At 40.5% G+C, this 17,296-nt stretch overlaps 2 protein-coding genes across 9 annotated transcripts in view; one reads left to right on the plus strand and one right to left on the minus strand.

Moving 5' to 3' along the window:
- mrpl11 (mitochondrial ribosomal protein L11) overlaps nucleotides 1–17,296 on the plus strand; it is a 79,664-nt gene that overhangs the window by 41,519 nt on the left and 20,849 nt on the right. The window lies entirely within an intron of this gene.
- On the minus strand, nucleotides 4,152–14,129 carry tmem265 (transmembrane protein 265). 4 transcript variants are annotated; one of them, XR_007036325.1, is made up of 3 exons: nucleotides 13,486–14,128; nucleotides 8,436–9,773; nucleotides 4,152–7,027 (listed from the first exon to the last, which is right to left on the minus strand). XR_007036325.1 is itself a non-coding variant. In XM_047353641.1 (2 exons), the coding sequence occupies exon 2, from the start codon at nucleotides 9,769–9,771 to the stop codon at nucleotides 8,719–8,721; it is 1,053 nt and encodes a 350-aa protein (XP_047209597.1). In that variant the 5' UTR covers nucleotides 9,772–9,773; nucleotides 13,492–14,129; the 3' UTR covers nucleotides 4,152–8,718. The 4 variants fall into 4 exon arrangements, 2 of the variants coding, with proteins under 2 accessions (XP_047209597.1, XP_047209596.1); XR_007036326.1 differs by having other exon boundaries at nucleotides 4,152–8,156; XM_047353641.1 differs by having other exon boundaries at nucleotides 4,152–9,773; nucleotides 13,492–14,129.

Genomic DNA, 17,296 nt, shown 5'->3' on the forward strand with positions numbered 1-17,296 from the left:
TTCACATTGTTCTACACATGACATGTTATGCATGAGTCATCCATTCCCCTTATGTTTTCCATCTTTATCGTCCTACAGTTTAATAATTGTTTGCTTGGTCCAAGGTATGCTTGTTCAGCTGTTTTAGGATCCCTTGTACCAAAGTCGTTCCCTTTTTTTCCTCAGACTTAGAAGTTTTTTTCCTCCTTTTGTAATGAACTGCTTTATTTGCTCTTGTGTCTTCTTCCCTTTATGTCTGCATCCTGGAGACTGTTCCCCATTTGGGTTTGCAGTTTTTATTTTCCATAAGAAAGACTCCTGTAATCATTGACCTCTGTTATCTCACATAGATTCTCAGAGCCTTTAGTGTTTTCAGGTACATTTTTCTGCTCCTTTAATTTCTTTCTCAGTATGTATCAAACACAGGATCTGAACATTTCAAAAATCTTTCTAATTAGTTTCACGAGAGAGCTTTTTTGATGGCATGTTTGATTTTCTGTTGAAAGCAGCAATCCCACAAAACAAATACCAATTAACACCAGACCTTTTTTATTGCTTGATTAGGAGATAAATAAATAATTAAATCAGAAAAAGAGCTTCTGATCTCAGGAAAAAGAAGGTTTATTAAATAGAAGAAATAAAACTAAATCCTCTCATATGCATCAGAAAACCTGCAAATACAGCTAAATGAAAGACTTGAAGGGTTATATTCAATTCATTTAAATAGTTTTTATGTGGCTAAAATGTTTTGTGGATTCAAATATATATTGAATGTTTACTTTATATATAGTATGTTATTGCAGATTTTTATCTTTTATCTATTTTGAATTTTTCACATGACTAATCTTATCCCAGAGAAGCAATATCCAGTTATGCTTTGAACAGTTTTTAATACAATATTACATTTAACTGAAATAGTTTATTAGTAAAATCTGGAATAAAGCCGTAAGCATGCAATAATAATACAAATTCTTTCTATCTTTGAGAATTTAAAATGCATAAAATGAGTTTCACATGTCCTGTTTATTACTTTAAAGAACTTTTATCCACCGATGTATCAGAATCCTTATTATTGTTTGTCAGTGGTAATTCTTGTGTAAATAGGGAAATTATTCTTAATTCTTTAAACTTTTTGTAAGAAAAAAATCTTTCTGAATTGTCATTAAAGCACTGTTAAGTTTATATTAATTAAAAACATAAAACAGCAGCAAAACATCTGATCTGATGAGTTGAGATCAAAAACTGTAAAGAATTTGGGTTTAATAATTTGTTGATATTTGGGAAATTAATGATCAAATTTATTGCTCTTTAGATTTGGGCCCTCAGGTAAATGTCACCGTAACATCTGAGACCAGTATTAGTATCCGTTTGCCTGCAGTATTGCGTTGCATATCAGATTCTTTTGCATCATCTCTTCTCTTAGAGTTTTACTTTGAAGTTCTCTCCCAAAGCAGTGGTTCTGACGGCACGATGAATGATTTAGACTTCTGTCCGTTAAATGTGGCCTCTGTGTGCAAGTAGGTGTGTTTGAGCCCATATGCATTGGGGTAATGAGGTGATGTGGGTTGAAAGAAAGGGCTCAGTGAAGCAGAACGAAGCCATGTGTTTTTCCAATGGTGCTTCTAGTTGGAAGCATCATTGTTGTCAGGATGCTGTGTCGCGGCTTTGTGCTCCAGCTCTAAATACATGGAGGAAGCAGTAGATAAATGGCCATCGGGAGACATTCTGCTTCAGGCAGCTGCCCTGGCTCTTTAATCTTAGCCATCCTCTTCTTCTCATTTTTTTTTTCCTGGCTCTGACTAACCACCCCTGACAAGAAAGTGCAGAGAGGTAGGCTCCCTGTCGGCTGCGGGGCAAATTTAAACAAACTAGAGAAATAAAAGAGGGAATTGGAGACAAAAAAGAGGAACTGACAGCTTTGGTGTACGAGAATAATTACGAGTTGGAGTGAAATTAGCACAGGCGAATGGATAAGAAGAATGAGGAGGATGGGAGAGAAGAAAGAAAACAAGTGAAGCTCATGCGCCTTTCTTGAGGAGCAAGTTATGAGACGGTGGAAGCTGAGGGAAAATGCTGAGCATTTTATTTGCAGCTTAACAGGTGTAACAAATTCTAGGAGGCAGTCATTTGCTGCGGCTGCTGCCTTTGCAGTCGGTGCTTTCTGTGTAATAGAAATATGAGAAGTTGCCCAACAGGGACTGCATGCAGAGTGCATGTGTTTGAAATGTAGAGTGAACAAAGGGAGATGGATGAAAGACAGAGGCTGCACGCTGTCTGCCATGTTGGTTATCCCTCTGAGGTTTCTCCCTAAAAGTCTCCTTGAACCGGAGTGAAATTCCCTGCAGTGACTTTAAATGAACATCCTTCTGTGCAGGAGAGCGTACATTAGTCCTAATACTTCCTCTGAAATCAAGCTTCTTTCAGCCAAAATAAGCACTTCCTATTTGACAAAAAACCTAAATTTCAATTAGCGTGACCTATTAAACTCAGAAATGAGAATGGCTCTCATGCTTTTACTGTAACCCGGAAAAGAAACACCCATCACATAGGGACCTCTTTTTAAGCATCAAACGCCGCATCATCCGAGGCTCACAGCGAGAAGATCTGGGCTGCTGGGACCGCCGGCAGGATTGTGATAAATTACCACTTTTTGCCAGATATCATGCAGCCCGATCTGCATGAGAAAAACATGAAAACAAACAACTTCCTGCTACTTCAGAACTGAATCGATTGATTTTTATGCAGTGCTGTGAAAAAGTATTTACTCCCTTACAGATTTCTTCTAGTTGTTCCTTTTTGTCACACTAGAATGTTTCAGACAATCAAACACAATTTAACATCAAAGATAACCCATGAAATTACAACATGCAGTTTCCAAATCCCGATTTAATGAAAGGAAGAAAAGCTATCCAACCCCCCCTGGCTCTGTGAAAAAGTATTCGTCCCTAAATCCTAACAACTAGTTGTCCCACCTTTGGAAGCAGCCACTGTTGTCACTTTTTTGCAATAACTGTCAGTTAGTCTTTTACATCACTGTGGAGGAATATTGATCCACTTTCTGTTTTAGTTCAGCCTCACTGAAGGCATTACCAACCTGTTTACCATCATACTACAGCATCTTATTTGAATTTAAATTTGACTAGGCCACAATCCAAGCCTTCTTTATTCATTTATTGAGTAACTGAGAGGTGGACTTGCTTGTGGGCTTCAGATGTCCCGGTGTACAACCCAAGTGAGCTACCAGCTTAACATCACGAACTGATGGCATGATCATTCTCTATAAGGATTTTAAGAGCAGAATTTATGGTTCCTTTGGCCCTGAAGCAGTGAAGTAGTCCCAAATGATCACACAACCACCATTATGTTATTTTAAGCCAGATGTAACAGGATGCAGACCTTCCCAAACGTCCAGGGGTCAACGACATGTGTTTTGCCTTTGTGTTCTTTTTGGTCAGCAGCAGATTTTACTTTAAAACGTGTCCATGGAGGTTTTTTTTTAATCTGTCTCTGTCTTTTTGTTGAATCATGAACTATGACCTTAACTGAGGAAAGTGAGACCTGCAATGCTTGAGATGTTAGGTGCTTTTGTTACCTACTGGATGAGTTGTCGACATGCACTTGCAGTCATTTTGGTAGACCAACCACTCCTGAAAAGGTTCACCACTGTTCCATATTTTCTCCATTTGTGGATCATGGCTCTTGCTGTGCTTGGCAGCAATCCCAAAGCCTCAGAAACGACTTTGTAATAATTTGCAGACTGATAGATATCCGTGAATTTGGTCCTCAGATGTTCATAATATCTTTTTAGATTTGCGCGTCATGTGTTTATTTTAAGATCTTTTAGCCTACTTCATGTTGCCAGACTGGTTCTGTTTAAGTGATTTCTTGATTATAGAAGTCTGGCAGTTATCAAGCCTGGGTATGGCTTGTTCAAATGAAGTCAGCTCTACAAATATGTGGTTAATTACAGCTAATTAATGATTTAACAATTAATGATTTTAACAAAAGAGGAAAAGCAAAAGAAACCTGTAAAGGAGCAAATATTTTTCCACGGCTTTAGAAGAGTTATTCATCCTGAAGGCCTGCTGGCTTTAAGTAATTTCACCTTTGACTTCTGTTTTTCTCTCTGTGCGCCAGTAACACCTAATACCAAATGAAGTGCCAACATCCAGTGAGTATGAAACACTTTTATTAGTTTGCACTCTGAAGGTGTATCAGAACCAGCTTCACAGTCTCCACACAGCACATGTCCCAGTTCCACATGGTACACTGAACGTGCACGCCTCTCGTCGCTCCATGAGGAAACAAGGCACTTAACCGTACAGCAGATCTCAACCCTGTGACGCCCAACATCGTGATACATTTACAGATGAAAGGCTCTATCTCTAGTTAAAACAAAAATGAAACTAAAAAAGCCAACTTTCATCTTAAGAGATCAGAGGCTTTTTTTTCTTGTTTGTAAAAATGACTGACAGACTCAGAGATAAGTACAAATCACATCAACGTGGTTTTAAAAAAACTGTAAAGGGATTACTTACATCGGCATTCGGTTTCTGTAAACAACGTAGTAAAATAGACCTGCGTCTTGTGTAGTTCGTGTTACAGCAAGCTCAAGAAATGCTTGAGGTCCATACAGAGAAAGATTGCAAGTATGCAGACGGCATCTTTTGTTCTTGACATCTTATGTTTTTTCACATTAGGTTGTTTAAGTTGCAGTCTGATGTTTTAGGACATTATGGCCACCAATTATTTCCTGTTTATTTTAAGAAGCCAGACTTCATTGTAATCTTTTAAAGTGGGGATTCATAGTTCTCCAGGCTTCCCAAGGCCTTATACAGCTTTATTTGTACATGAATGCTCTCTAAACCATTTTGTGTCCAGTTCTTATGGATATTGTCCTTTTTGAAATGAGGAAAATGGACAAGTGGAGGCCCAAAGACGTCTGAGGCCTATATAAATCTGAAGCTGATAAATGGTTTCTGAATTCCATGTCTTTAAGAAATAAGAATCAAATTCAGGCAAAACCTGACATAGGACATGAGAGATTCATCATCTTTCTATATGTCGGGTTTTTATTCAACAACTCTTTGGGATTTAATTGTCCTAAAAGAGAAAATCTTCCTGAAAAAGTCTGGGATTTTTGTAAGGCTGAATAAAGTGTGGGGAAAAAACAGAACATTTAAAAATTTAAACTTTATTTTGCATCCCATTGTCTAGAAGTTGTATCCATCCCTCCATCTTTTAAATGTGACCATTGTAGAAATATCTCCAATTATTTATTTTGTGGTATTTATTTCTCAAGAATTGTCTAAATGGACCTGAGAGCTCAGAAATTTTTAAGAATTGGCAGGAATTGCTTTGTTGGTGGTAAAATACAATGACAATGCCTGGCAAGCTGTGTTATCTTTGGCATTTTTCATAGATTCTGTGAAATGAATGAAACAAATATCCAAAGATCAAAATTAAATTCGTTTTCCAAGTTTTCTGTTATGTGTAGATACAACACCACTTTATCATTTAAGTTTAGGAGCCTTTTTATACCTGAAGCTTAAACATTCTTCTGAGCTGAGTACCGGACACAAAAATAAGGGAAAGAGCAGCCAAAGTCCAAACCCAAACTGAAAGATCTGGAAAAATATTAAGCAAAATGATGACAAGATTTGCCTGGAAGCCAAATGTAAAGATATGAGATATGGTTGAGGACTTATGTACAGTGCTGCATGTGAAAGTGAATTATTTGTCACTGAGCTGAAGTCATTTCAGAGTAATTGAGTATATGGGTCACAGCAAAGATGCAACTGCAGATTAATGCTTAACTACAATACCTCCTGATTCCTCTGCTGCAAAGTTTCTTTCATAAAGGTGGAACTAAGTAGTGATTTTAGTCATAGTTCCCTTTAGTTGAAGTGCCCAATGGGATTAATATTAGCCTGTTAAATGAACACATTGTCCGGATGTCAACCACTGATAGATGGACAGATTAGGTCAGGAGGTCTCCTTTCAGTAGCAGTTGGTCTATTCGGATCACTGAGGAACAGAAAGCCATTCAGATAATGACTAGCGTCCTATAGCTGTGTCACTAACTTCATATTTTCTCTGGCTTTCTGTGGAAAAGGTTTACGACACAAAGTGTGTTTATCAAATCCTTTAGAAAGAGGCGATTTTAATGCTGAATGTCACTGAATATCCATGCATCGATAGAAAGCCAGTCACAAGCATCTTTAGGAAAAGGTTGAACATGTTAAATTTCACCTCTTTATTCTGTCTATGTCGACAAACGTCCTCTAACTTTTTAGCTCTGTGGCCTTCGTGAGAGCACGACAAAAATGGATGCTGTGACGTTAATCGATTTCTTTTTCCTCTTTTTAAGCCAATCACCTACCATTTCGAGTGTCTAAATGGTTCGACCTTTCCTTCCATGCTCGGATAAAGGTCGCCAGTCAGAAGGGTTTGCATGTTTGTTGACAAGGCTGAGATAAATTGGCAACATTGAGATTAGTTTACCTCATCCTGAATAATTGTTCTCTCCTAATGGGTGGAAAAAACAGACTGAAAAAACTGATCACTGACCATTTTCTCATTATCATTATGTTTTTTTGTTTTTTTGTTTTTTTATAAAACTGTTCACGTAACTAGTTGGCATTAAGCTGGCCAATTTTGTCAGTGGAAATTTGCAAGAAATATCTTTGAAGTGAGCAGGAGAAGCACCATCTGGCCATATTGATACAAGGAATAACAATAAGATTCATCTTAAGAGAGAATCTCCATGGCAGCATAGTTACATCCTAAAGGTCATTAGATATCCCAAAACAAACTACTAGTTCTGTACTTCTGTCCAGCCACTGCCTTCCACTTCTCTGATATCTGGTTGTGGGGGTAACAAACCCTCAAGGGGTTTTAAAGCGTTCCAAGGCCAGAAGGGGGATGTAGGGTGCCTCCAGTGAGTTCTGGTTCAGCCCCGGGGACATTTTCAGAAAATCTTCAAAGGGAGGCACCCTGGAGGCATCCTGACCAGATGCACTAGCTACCTCAGCTGACTCCTTACGATCTAGAGGAGAAAAAGCAGTTAGTGGGGAAAATAGTATTGAACACAAGTATTGAAGTTTTTCTCTGTAAATATATTCCTAATGAGGCTATTGACATGAAATTCACACCAGCATGTCAGTAACCAGCCCAATACATCAACCCACAGGAAAAAATCAACACAAATTAGTCCATAAATTAAGCAATGTGCAATAAAATGGAAAAACACATGGGAAAGTTATTGAGATTATACAATACTTGGTAGAAAAGCTTTTTTTGGTATTAACATCTTCTGTGTGGAGAAACTAGTCCAATACATTGCTCAAGTATGACCCATTATTCCACACTACTTGTCTTCAAATCTTCAAGTGTCTGTGGGCTTCTACATAAACTGTGATCTTTTATCCTTCCTATAGCTTTATACCTTGGCTATTATAGCAGCATTATTTTTTATTGACTTGAAACCAGTTAAGAGTTTCCTTGGTTGTCTGGAATAATTGTCCTGCTGAAAAATCCTTGTTTCATCTTCTGATTCGTACATTTCTTGTTGTTTACATTGAAAAATTGTATCTCATTTACGGTATCCAGGCCTCTCTGAAGATCAATCCATTGGTCTTGGGCACTGTATGATGAAATTATGCACTTTCCACTTCTGGATTAGGACACCAATAGTGCTAACTGGGACACTCAGAAGGTTAGCAAGACTGATTTTAAGATGTCGATAGATTTTAGGTGGTTTCTGGGCTTTCTGTGCCTCTCTGTACCTCATTTTCTTCATGTGTGTAATGCGTATTCCCTGTGTCATTCCAATTTATTATAAAAAACTTAATTTATGGACTTAATAATTTTAATTTCTGTCTAGACTCTGGGTTGTTATAGAAGTCTGGTGTGAATTTCAAAGGCCCATTAGAAATACTTTTACTAACATGTTCAAACTTACTTTCTCCACTGGACATTATATTACCTTTTTTCTGACTAACCTTTCTATATTTTATTCATATAAAAGGCTTAATCCAAGTTTTTCGGAGAATAATCTAACAAGGGAAACATCACCTGGGGTAAGATCATTGGTTAAAACTTTACATTAAAACTTTAAACCACAGTGTAGAAGGGTAATGTGGGAGTTTTCCTTGTTCAATCTTGGCTCTTTGGTACTGAAGGAAAAGAAAAATGTAGCATCACCTCTCTGTATTAAATTTTTCTAATAAAATGACAGAATATCCATACTGAAAGGTCACAGCTCAGATTTTGGCATCTAATGATCCAGTTTCTCCAAAGAACCATACAATTTTAACTTGGATATCAATGGATATTTACTAAGAAGTAGAAATTAATCTAAAAATATATTTGTCAGAAGGACGTAGATTTCAAACAACAACAAACTGAGAGAAGTAAGGCAGTTAAGCCACCATTATACAACAGAGAATACTCACTAGGCTTCAACATCTCTACAATACACTTTACAGGCTGGCAGTGCTGCTCACAGTGTTGACTCTAAAAATGCACTCCCACAAATCACAACAATGCATTTCAAGTTCCTCCCAGCACGATGTAATGCACGAACAGACGAGCGTGCCAAATGAATTTCCACAGCTCCACGTTCTGCCCGCCGCCGTTCTCTGCTGGGAGGTGATACTGGCTCAGTCTGCTTGAGTTTTTAAAGTTTGTATGTGCGTACACACAGTATTTGCAGGCATGCATGTTGGGCATGATTCTCTACAGTTCATGGGAGATAAAAGAGGGCCCCAAGGGTGTTGCTGTGGGCTCCAGGCTGACTTGGGACAGAGTGTGGCTTTGGGAACGAGTTAGTGTGTGAAAATGAGCAGGAGGAACTTTCCCCTGGGCCTGGCCCTCGTCCTGCTCCAAGTTCTGGCTTGGTACACTAGAGGCTTCTGGTTCTGCTACAGCTACAGTCCCAGCTCCTGTAGCACCGTGCTCCTGCTTGTGTCTCTCCCAGGCTGAGCTCAGCTTCACAGCCAAAGCCAGCAAGTTTTTCCCCAGAAACACAGTCGACACACGGGAGTCTCTGTACCACAGCATGCCTGTTCCCCTAAGAGCCAGGGTGAAGATGTTAATGGTGATCAAGCTGAGCCAAGGGTACAGAGCTTCCCTACGGGGTCCTCTCTGTCCTGGCAGGCTGGTGGCCCCCAGTTCTGTTAGGGCCACACAGGGCAGCAGCAGCAAGAGCGCGTAGCAGTAGAAGAAGACCAGGCCCTCTGCCCAGATTGGCAGCCTCTGTTCAACGACCCCCCCAGACCCACCCTGGGCTTCCCACAGACCCGCCTGCAGGTCCAGCACATCTAGGAGATCCACAATAACCCACAAGAGCCGGCTCCGCACCTCCTGCTTCCTGCGCTGTGGAGTCATGTGATCAGCTCCGGTCAGGATTAGAAACAGGGAGGGCAGGCAGATGGACAGCAGCAGTGTCAGGGTCTTCCTGGCCAGTGGGTCGGGCGGGCGCCGCTCCTGCCTGTAGTTGTGGCAGACGAAGAAGAGCTTCAACTGCAACAGGGACAGGAACAGGAACCAGAGGGCGTTGGCGAAACCCCGTCGTGATGACTGCGCCTCAGAAACTACGCCGGCCGAGACGAAGCGCAGGGCAAGCAGGAAGCAGACGTCACCTAGCAGTACAGCCACGTACTGCCACACGCTGGGCCCTGACATGCCACGAGCTCCCAGCATGCTCTGCTCCAGCAGATAGAGGTCCACCACCGCCATCGTGCTCACCGTGACCAGGGTTGATACGCACACCTGGGGCGTGGGCACCATGCCTGGAACACAGAGACACAGAAATTGACATCTGTTCTGCACCAAGCCATCTGTATTCTAGTAAACGAGGAAAACACAATTATTTTTCCAACATTACTTCCCAACCAACTGTAAAGTACTTTGATGCCTGTTGCTATGGTAAGGACATTTGCTGCAAAAGAAGCAGCGAGCCCCCTTCATCTTTGGCCAGAGCTACACACTCTGGCGACTCAAGCTGGGAAGCCTATTAAACTGTTTATTTTACATCTTTTCTCTGCAGTTCTTTGAATTAAACACCCTTCATTTCCCATAAAGGACCTAAGATTGCTTCTTTTTGATTCATAGATTTTTCCACAAGTTTTCCGTTGCAACTTCTGTTTCTTTTTTTATTCTCAGCACATTCATTATTAATTAATCCCATTCAGGGGAAGCAAGGTGCCCTGTCAAAGCTTTTTCTTTGCCTCTATAGTCTGCTGTGTTTATTCTCATACCGCGCTGCCGCCTTTAATCATCCCAAATCCCCATCTCACTTCGGATGAATATTGATAACGTGCTATTTGTTTGGAGACGCGCTCGTATTGTGGCTTTGTGTACACTGCCAGGGTGACTACACAGAGACAATGCCAATGCGGCTGAATGGGTAGGGTTCATCGTATAATTTTGCTACAGCTCATGGTGTGCATCAGCCACCGACAGCATAAAAAACAGCATCGATTCCCAGGAGTGAGAAATGATCATTGACTTTACGGAGGAATTGAACCGGCGTCGGTGTCTCTCTCTGTTGTGTTTAGTCGGAAAAGCGGAGCAGGACTGTCAGTTTTCTCTGTTTGGTGTCAACCCCTCAGAGGATCGATCGCATTGTAATATAAAATCATTACCGGTTTCGGACGTGCCCTAACAGATATTGTCAGCACGACTGTGACCTCTGAGAAAAATCTGTCAATGAAAAACATGTATCAATATCTCGCTGATTGAAGGGACTTCGCCTCCTTAACTCTAACGGTCCATCACCTCCTCCGTTCTGTCTGAGTCATTAAAGACAGCAAGATCTTCCCACTGGGAGGAAAAACCAAGAGTTTTGGACATTGGTGCATGTGTGGATTAGGAAAGCTGTAAGTGAAAGAAGGCCTGTCTGCATGGCTAATAATGTGTTACTGCATGATGGTGATAGTTCATAAATAAGCTCAAGGGAAGAGGAGGTGTTGAAGAAGTGAAAGTGACTTCCATCCACTTGAGTGAGTCTGGCCTGAATTAATCCAAAGATTTAAAAACCAAGATTCTCGTGGTTTGATAACCGTAAATACAGTTTCACGTTATTTATGCAAAGATTTTTAAACAAAAAGGAATTACATGATGTAGCTGTTGTAATTTAAAATAGAAAAAATATTATTCTAACAGCTTTTAAAATAATATAGCATTATTAGTTACTGTGGTTATTATAATATCTGTTATATTTATTAATGGAGATGCCGTATTAGGAACTTCTAGTTTTCTTCTGATGATTGAATAAATGAATGGATACTTAAATAGTTACTGAGCTGTGCCTGCTTGTTGCAAATGTTATGTATGTTACATACAACATTGTTTTATTTAACGTTCTGTCGAGCAACTTTAAAAAGTGACACCAAGACACAACAGAGAGAACTCCAAGATATCTCTAAACTGCTATTTGGGAACATTAAGGTTTCTCATCAAGCTACAGTGGAGACAGAAAGGTGGACTGAACCAAAACCTTATGTCAGCATATGCTTCTTTCAAAAGCATTAAGGTACATAGCTCACTCTGCACTTATTACTCACCTGAAGCAATGTTAAGCTGAAGGTAAATATCAGATACTGGAGAAAAATGAGCTGACATCCAAATGGCTACCTAGGCGATCAAGGGAAACATGGCCAATTCTGACTGACTGGCGCATCTCTGTTGATTTATTTTGTTTATGATGCATGGACTTAAGCAAAAGTATTGAATTCTATTTTACAGAGCAAGACAAACATAGCTAGCTGATATTTGCAGTTTAATTATTTAAGCTATCTGCTCGGGTAGCCTGACTTGTGGGGAATGTATGCACACTGTTTCTGGACTCTGCCCGGAAAAACAATAGCAGGGACCAGGTCAAGATTGGGGCATGCTCTGTCCGTTCATCCACATCTCCATTTGTTTGTTTTTACTTTCAACGAGGAGCATGAGGGGCCTTCACCAAACAAGAAGATAAATATAACAAAAAAATACATATATTTAGTGCAAAATTTAAAAAAATGCCTAAAACTAACGCTTACAAGGTGAACTTATGTAGTTGTTTATTATAAATGTACTTTTTCTAGATTTTTCCTCTGCTACAACTTGTTGAACAGAGGCAGATTTCGTCTGTGGAAATACAGTTTAAATTGAAAACTATATCAAGAGTAATGCGTCTGATTGGGCAGTATGAAAGAAAACACTGTTTATGATGAAACTGGGTGGGGAAAAGAGCTATTAGCTTGCAGACTGATGGCTGACTCTCCAGAAGTTTCCAGGCTATGACGCTTGCTTTTATGATGAGCTGAAATATTTCTAAACTGCTGACTGTCTGTTTTCTTAGCGTGGGGAAAAGTATGGTGGCCTTCTTTCAGCCAGCTGACCGGCATTGGTTATCATCCCCTAAAACCTGAATGAATTTTCTCGCAGCCACCGATTGAGTGGATATTGGAATTTTAAATGTCTTTGTATTCTCGGGGGAAAAAAGGCCAGCCTGCAGGATTGGAAGGAACGAAGGAAGGAAGGTGGTGTGGGTAAAAAAAGTTCACATCCACTGTTGCAGCTGGCTCCCTCTTCCGAGGTCGTGCCTCGTACGTTATTCCTCCTGCTCCTCAAATCCTCACCCTGGAAATCTCCCCACCAGTTCGATGTTTGTGTTTTCACTGCCCCTGTCTGCGCTGTGAAATTTATTCTGCTCAGAGTGAGAGGCAGAGATTACAACCCTCCTGTCCCTCATCAGTAATGACCAAATGTATCATTCTTGCTGTCTGGGAAGTGACATGGCTGTTGACAAGGTGAGGCAGCCTATTTCACAGTAAGCATGAGTTACTATGTCCAGGTAGCACTGAAGATCCGGTTCGTCAGCCTCGTTCTTCTCTCGGCGTTGCATTGTCCAAGTAATCATCCAGAAAGCTCCTAAATTCTCTGACAGAGACGAAGCGAGGCTCGGGCTTTGCCACTTCCATTCATTCTCTATTAATATCGGGTGATTCCCAAGTGGACAGAAAGCCATGTTGAAGCCAAGATTCATTTGTCTGCACCTGCAGTTTATCTCCATAAACACCCGTCACACAGGGTCCCCAAATTGCACAATTCACAACCACAGGTGGCCGAGGAACATCAAGGGCATCAAGACAACATCTGACCTATTATGTGCCAACTAATAATTTAATAGGGTCCCTGATGATGCAGACTAAATCCTCCCTCCAGATCCAAATCCACATCAACAGCTGTTTTAGTGATGTGCATTTAGTCAGACAGCAGCCACAGAGTTGCTGTTTGCAATGTTTCCCAGCATGGTTATCACCTTTGTCATATTTTCCCTCATTAACTGCCCTGCATGCGGCTTTCCTTGTAAAGCGCCCTGCATTCTTGAGTTTAACAACATACAATAAAAAACGCCTTTCTGCAACACCTGTTTCATAACTGCGGGTATTACAGACTTATCCGCTCTAAATAAATAAAATCATAAATAGATAAAAAAAGTGAGGCATTTGTTACCCGAACCATTCGTATTGCACTTGGGCTCAGTCGTCCTGGGTTGATTTAGAAGCGCAGTCGGGTGGCCAATAAAGTCCCCCCCCCCCTCCCCTTTTAACGTCGATGATGAGCCGATAAAAGTGTCACTGTCCGGGTGTTTGGTCGCACTCAGGCTCCGGGAGAAGCTTCATCGAGAAGCACCAAGAAGGTGTTGAGGAAATAAAAACAAAAAACTCGGCTCATAGTTGGAAGATTTCCCCCTCGTCGTTAGCGCAGATGTTCTCCTTCCCGACTCGACTCGGTCCTGTGATCCTTTTCTTTCTGTGCAGGCGCTCGATCTGGGTCTGAATCTGCGACTCTGTCGCCTCCCTGCAGTGTGGGGGTCTGTTAATCTTTTGACACAGCAGCGGGGGAGGAGAACCGTGCAGGAGGGGTTGGGGGGGGCTGCTCCTGCTGTGCGGAGCGGTCGGGAAGTCGCTCAGAAGTAGAGCACCACCAGCACCAGCAGCAGCATCCTCATCAGCGGCGACGTTTCAGACGTAAAGGTGGCTCAAGAGTGAGCAGGAGAGAAAAAGAAAAGGAGAGGCAGATCTGTTCAAGGCAGACTCCCTCACGTTGAGTTTGGTCGGTAATTTGTAAGCAGGCTACGTGCTCAAAGCTCAGACCTCCCACCCTCCTTCAGTTCCTCCTCCTCTTCTCCACCATCAGCTGTGGAAAGTTCAGCAGGAATGGATGAATATTTCAGAGTAGCCTCTGACAGTTATGGTAATATTTCTAATAATGATGCAATTTGCAGTCAGTGGCGGTTCTCCCGTGAATGGAGCCCTGGGCGAGCAAACGTGTTGAAATAATAAAATGTTCTAATCAGAAACCCTTGATTGGAAAACAAAATGATTAGATTTATTGTTTTAAAATATTAGCTGGTTTGCTTTTCTGTGGCCAAAAACAGATTAGTAGACATTTTATTTTTTATATATATTCAAAAAGATAAAAACTATAAATAAAATCGCCACCAAAGAAAAATATAAAATTGACCTACACCTCAAGTGGGCCAGCAAGGTTTTTTTTTTCATCAAACTTTTAGATGTGTTCATTTTTTTATTTTGTTGATCATCCATATTTGTGTTTTAGTAAAATTGGAACCAGGTCTTCGAGGCAGTAGACAGGAAACAGCGCCTCCTATGGTCAAAGACCCATGTGCCGGTTTAAAAATGTTAAAAAGGCTATTTTTTCCTTTTCTATTTGCTGAATTTTTTTTTAATTCATGCATAAAAAGAACTAACATTTTTTAATTTCTCCTCATTTATTATTTAACCACAAAAATGGTAAAATGGTTTGTAATGTAATACTTTATAAAGACAACCCAAACAACCACTTGTTTTTTATTCTTTGTTTTTTATTCGCTTCCATGTGCTGTGAGCTCTTTTGCTTTTTCTTTCCCAATTTATGGTTCCTTTTAATTATTAATCTGTAATTTTTGCGAAAAGAACATAGTTCTGTATTTTTGTTTAGAGTGAAGTCTCAAAAATTCACCAGCCACATTTTAAAGGAATTTTAATCCAGGTACACCTCAGTAAATTAGAATATCTCAAATAAATGTTCTTGCAATGATCATGTTATGCCATAGTATGACCAGAATATAGGATTCCCTTTTGACCCCCTCCACAGGGAGTGCAAGCCAGAAAAGATCATTGCAAAAGAAGTTGCCTGTTCAGAGAGTGCCGTATCCAAACATATTAATGGAAAGTTGGGTGGAAGGAAAAAGTGTAATTAAAAAAAGGTGAACAAACAACAGGTATAATTGCAGCCCTAAAAGGGATTGAGAAGCGAGGCAAATTCCACAAGGCATGGACTGCAGCTAGAGGTGGGGCTTTTTGAGCTCCCACCCAGATGTATACAGGACATGGGCTACAACCGTCTCCTTCCTTGTGTTAAGCCCTCCCCGAAGCCGAGCCAATGTCAGAAGTCTTACCTGGGCTAAGGAGAAAAGGGTCTGGACTGTCAGATGTCCAAAGTCCTATTTTCAAATGAAAGAAAATTTTGCATTTCATTTGGAAATCAAATTCCGAGAGTCTGAAGGTAGAGTGAAGAGACACTGAATCCAAGTTGTTTGAGGTCCAATGTGAAAGTTTCACTGATTTTTGTTGCCTGTTGATGTTTTTTATCACATTCAAAGTCAGTGCAGCCGTGGACTAGGAATTGGATGCAGTAACTCATACCAAAAGAGACCTGACCAAGTGTTATGTGCATATAATGTACAGCACATGGGTATACTTTCTCAACATCTCTGTGCTAAAATCCCTTTTTTATTGGTCTTACTGGTAATGTTTAATTATGAGACACTGGATTTTGTTTTTAGCCACAAATTATACTAATCTAAATTATATCACTGTGTGCAAATAATCTATACAGTTAATGTGTATTACTTTTTGTACTGAGTTCCTATAATAAATTAACATTTTGATGATGTTTTTTAAGTTATTGAGATGAAATTGTAGAAGCATTCTGACCAGGTTCGACCAGGCCAGCTACATTTGTAGTTTTGATGCTTGTCTCAATCGGAGGTGATTCTGCTGCCAAGAAAAGTACTCTTTTCGAGTGTTTTGACAAATTAAATAACAGTTTCATAAATTTAAATGTCTTTTGAACTGAAGCCGATCAGAGAAGCAGAGAAGCCTTTTCATTTAGCGCCAAATAACCAAGTAGGCAAAAAGCCAACTTTTCAGTGCAAAAGGTTATAGGTTCTCACAATGCCTAAACTTGGCTTTACACAGGGGGGTGCTGACGTTTCATTAACTGGGCATGTAAATAAGCACCCTTCCTCTTCAACACATATTCAGGGTGAAACTGACAGATTCCTTTTTTCTCCTGAGATCTGGTTTCGCCTCCCGATGGACGAGAGCGTTTGATATCGCCCATAACAAAAAGCGCCACTGCTTGCAGAACTTTCTTGTTTTTTGCAGAAAGCTTTTTTTTACCCTTCTTGCTTAAAGGAGAAGCAGAGGAAGTGGAGCGATAAATGTTTCTAGCCTGAAGACATATTAAGATCTCAGAAGGCAGATGTTACAACTTTAATTAGACCTCCTTCTGTCTGCTTAGTACCTTCGACACACAAGGAAATTATTTTTCTGTTGTAGATTAACTTATTTTAGGGAGCTTTGTGCATGTTCAAACAGGGATTGGGAATTTTTACAGACAGATTTTGTTGGGGAAAATTAATCTTTGGAAATGGCTGGCTCATTACTTCTTCTACAATTCAATTTCGGTTCCTTTGTCAGACACATTTTGAATGTCACAGCGTCACTGTACCCTCAAGGTTTTAACATTTTTAGCCAAGGCTCAGGTACTCAGCTCCCCTCATTTCTGAAGCCTGCAGAGTGTTGGGTTTATTGTGGAGTGAGAGGTTTAATCAGACTGGCGAGAAAAGGGATGGAGAGTCATCTTTCTTGTCAGATTCAACTCCGCGCTCCGATGGCTTCCAAGAGAGGAGAGATTTTCCATTTTCCTCACTCCAGTGTTTTATTATTTTTTTTATTATAGCATGTGTGTTCTGTTCAACTCTTTTCCCTTTTTTATATCATACATTTCATCTTTATCCCATTCTCCATTTTATGCTGCTTCATCTCCCTTCCTTCTCCTTTTCTTCTTCCGACTGGGTGTGGTTGAAGGTCACTCGCTCACTTTTGCAGAGGAAAAAAGAAGGAGAGCATGAGGCTGGAGAATGGGCGAGGGGCAGCCAGGCGGGCAGGCTGTCCACAGTACTGTGCACTCATCACTTTCTGCCTCAGACATGATTGGGGAAGTTTGGGAGGACACATGAGGTTACGTCATC

Source organism: Girardinichthys multiradiatus, chromosome 23 (genome assembly GCF_021462225.1).
Source record: "Girardinichthys multiradiatus isolate DD_20200921_A chromosome 23, DD_fGirMul_XY1, whole genome shotgun sequence".
NCBI lineage: Eukaryota > Metazoa > Chordata > Actinopteri > Cyprinodontiformes > Goodeidae > Girardinichthys > Girardinichthys multiradiatus.

Coding starts and splice junctions, on each gene's coding strand:
- tmem265 (XM_047353641.1), bottom strand. CDS start 9,771: ATGGTGCCCACGCCCCAGGTGTGCGTATCAACCCTGGTCACGGTGAGC.